The sequence below is a fragment of the Phaethon lepturus genome, unplaced genomic scaffold (assembly GCF_000687285.1).
Source record: "Phaethon lepturus isolate BGI_N335 unplaced genomic scaffold, ASM68728v1 scaffold4167, whole genome shotgun sequence".
Classification (NCBI taxonomy): Eukaryota; Metazoa; Chordata; class Aves; order Phaethontiformes; family Phaethontidae; genus Phaethon; species Phaethon lepturus.
This window is the reverse complement of record NW_010552383.1, coordinates 1-324: the sequence shown is the minus strand read 5'-3', so window position 1 is coordinate 324 and position 324 is coordinate 1. Positions and strand designations below refer to the sequence as shown.

Sequence of the window (324 nt, the reverse complement as noted above, 5' to 3'; positions counted from 1 at the left end):
CCAACAGTCCCCCTGCGCTGCTCCCCCCACCCCCCCCTTCAGCCTATCCCGTGCTGACTGACCCAGCCGCGGGCAGGCCCAACATCCAGCCCCAGCGCAGAAAGCAGAGCAAGCGGCAACACTCACGGCTGCAGCTCCGGGAGCCCCAGGGGCCCTCCCTGCCGCAAGGCTTTGTCCTGGGTGAAGTGGCTAGCCAGCTTCATGAGGGGGTTGGAGCCCCCGCACTCCGGTTCCACCAGCTCCCTCATGGCCATGGCGCCAGGCAGGGAGGGAGGGAAGGAGGGTCGGCGCCAAACCCCACCGGGCCTGCACCTGGCCCCAGGG

The 324-nt window shown here is 70.1% G+C and overlaps 1 protein-coding gene across 1 annotated transcript in view; it reads right to left on the bottom strand.

The window, feature by feature from the left end:
- PEX5 (peroxisomal biogenesis factor 5) overlaps positions 1-318 on the bottom strand; it is a 10,993-nt gene extending 10,675 nt beyond the window's left edge. The window contains 2 exon segments of the mRNA XM_010291190.1: positions 127-152; positions 155-318. Coding sequence (XP_010289492.1) covers positions 127-152; positions 155-254 — 126 coding nt within the window. The 5' untranslated portion in view covers positions 255-318.
- Between the last annotated feature and the right edge of the window lie 6 nt (positions 319-324).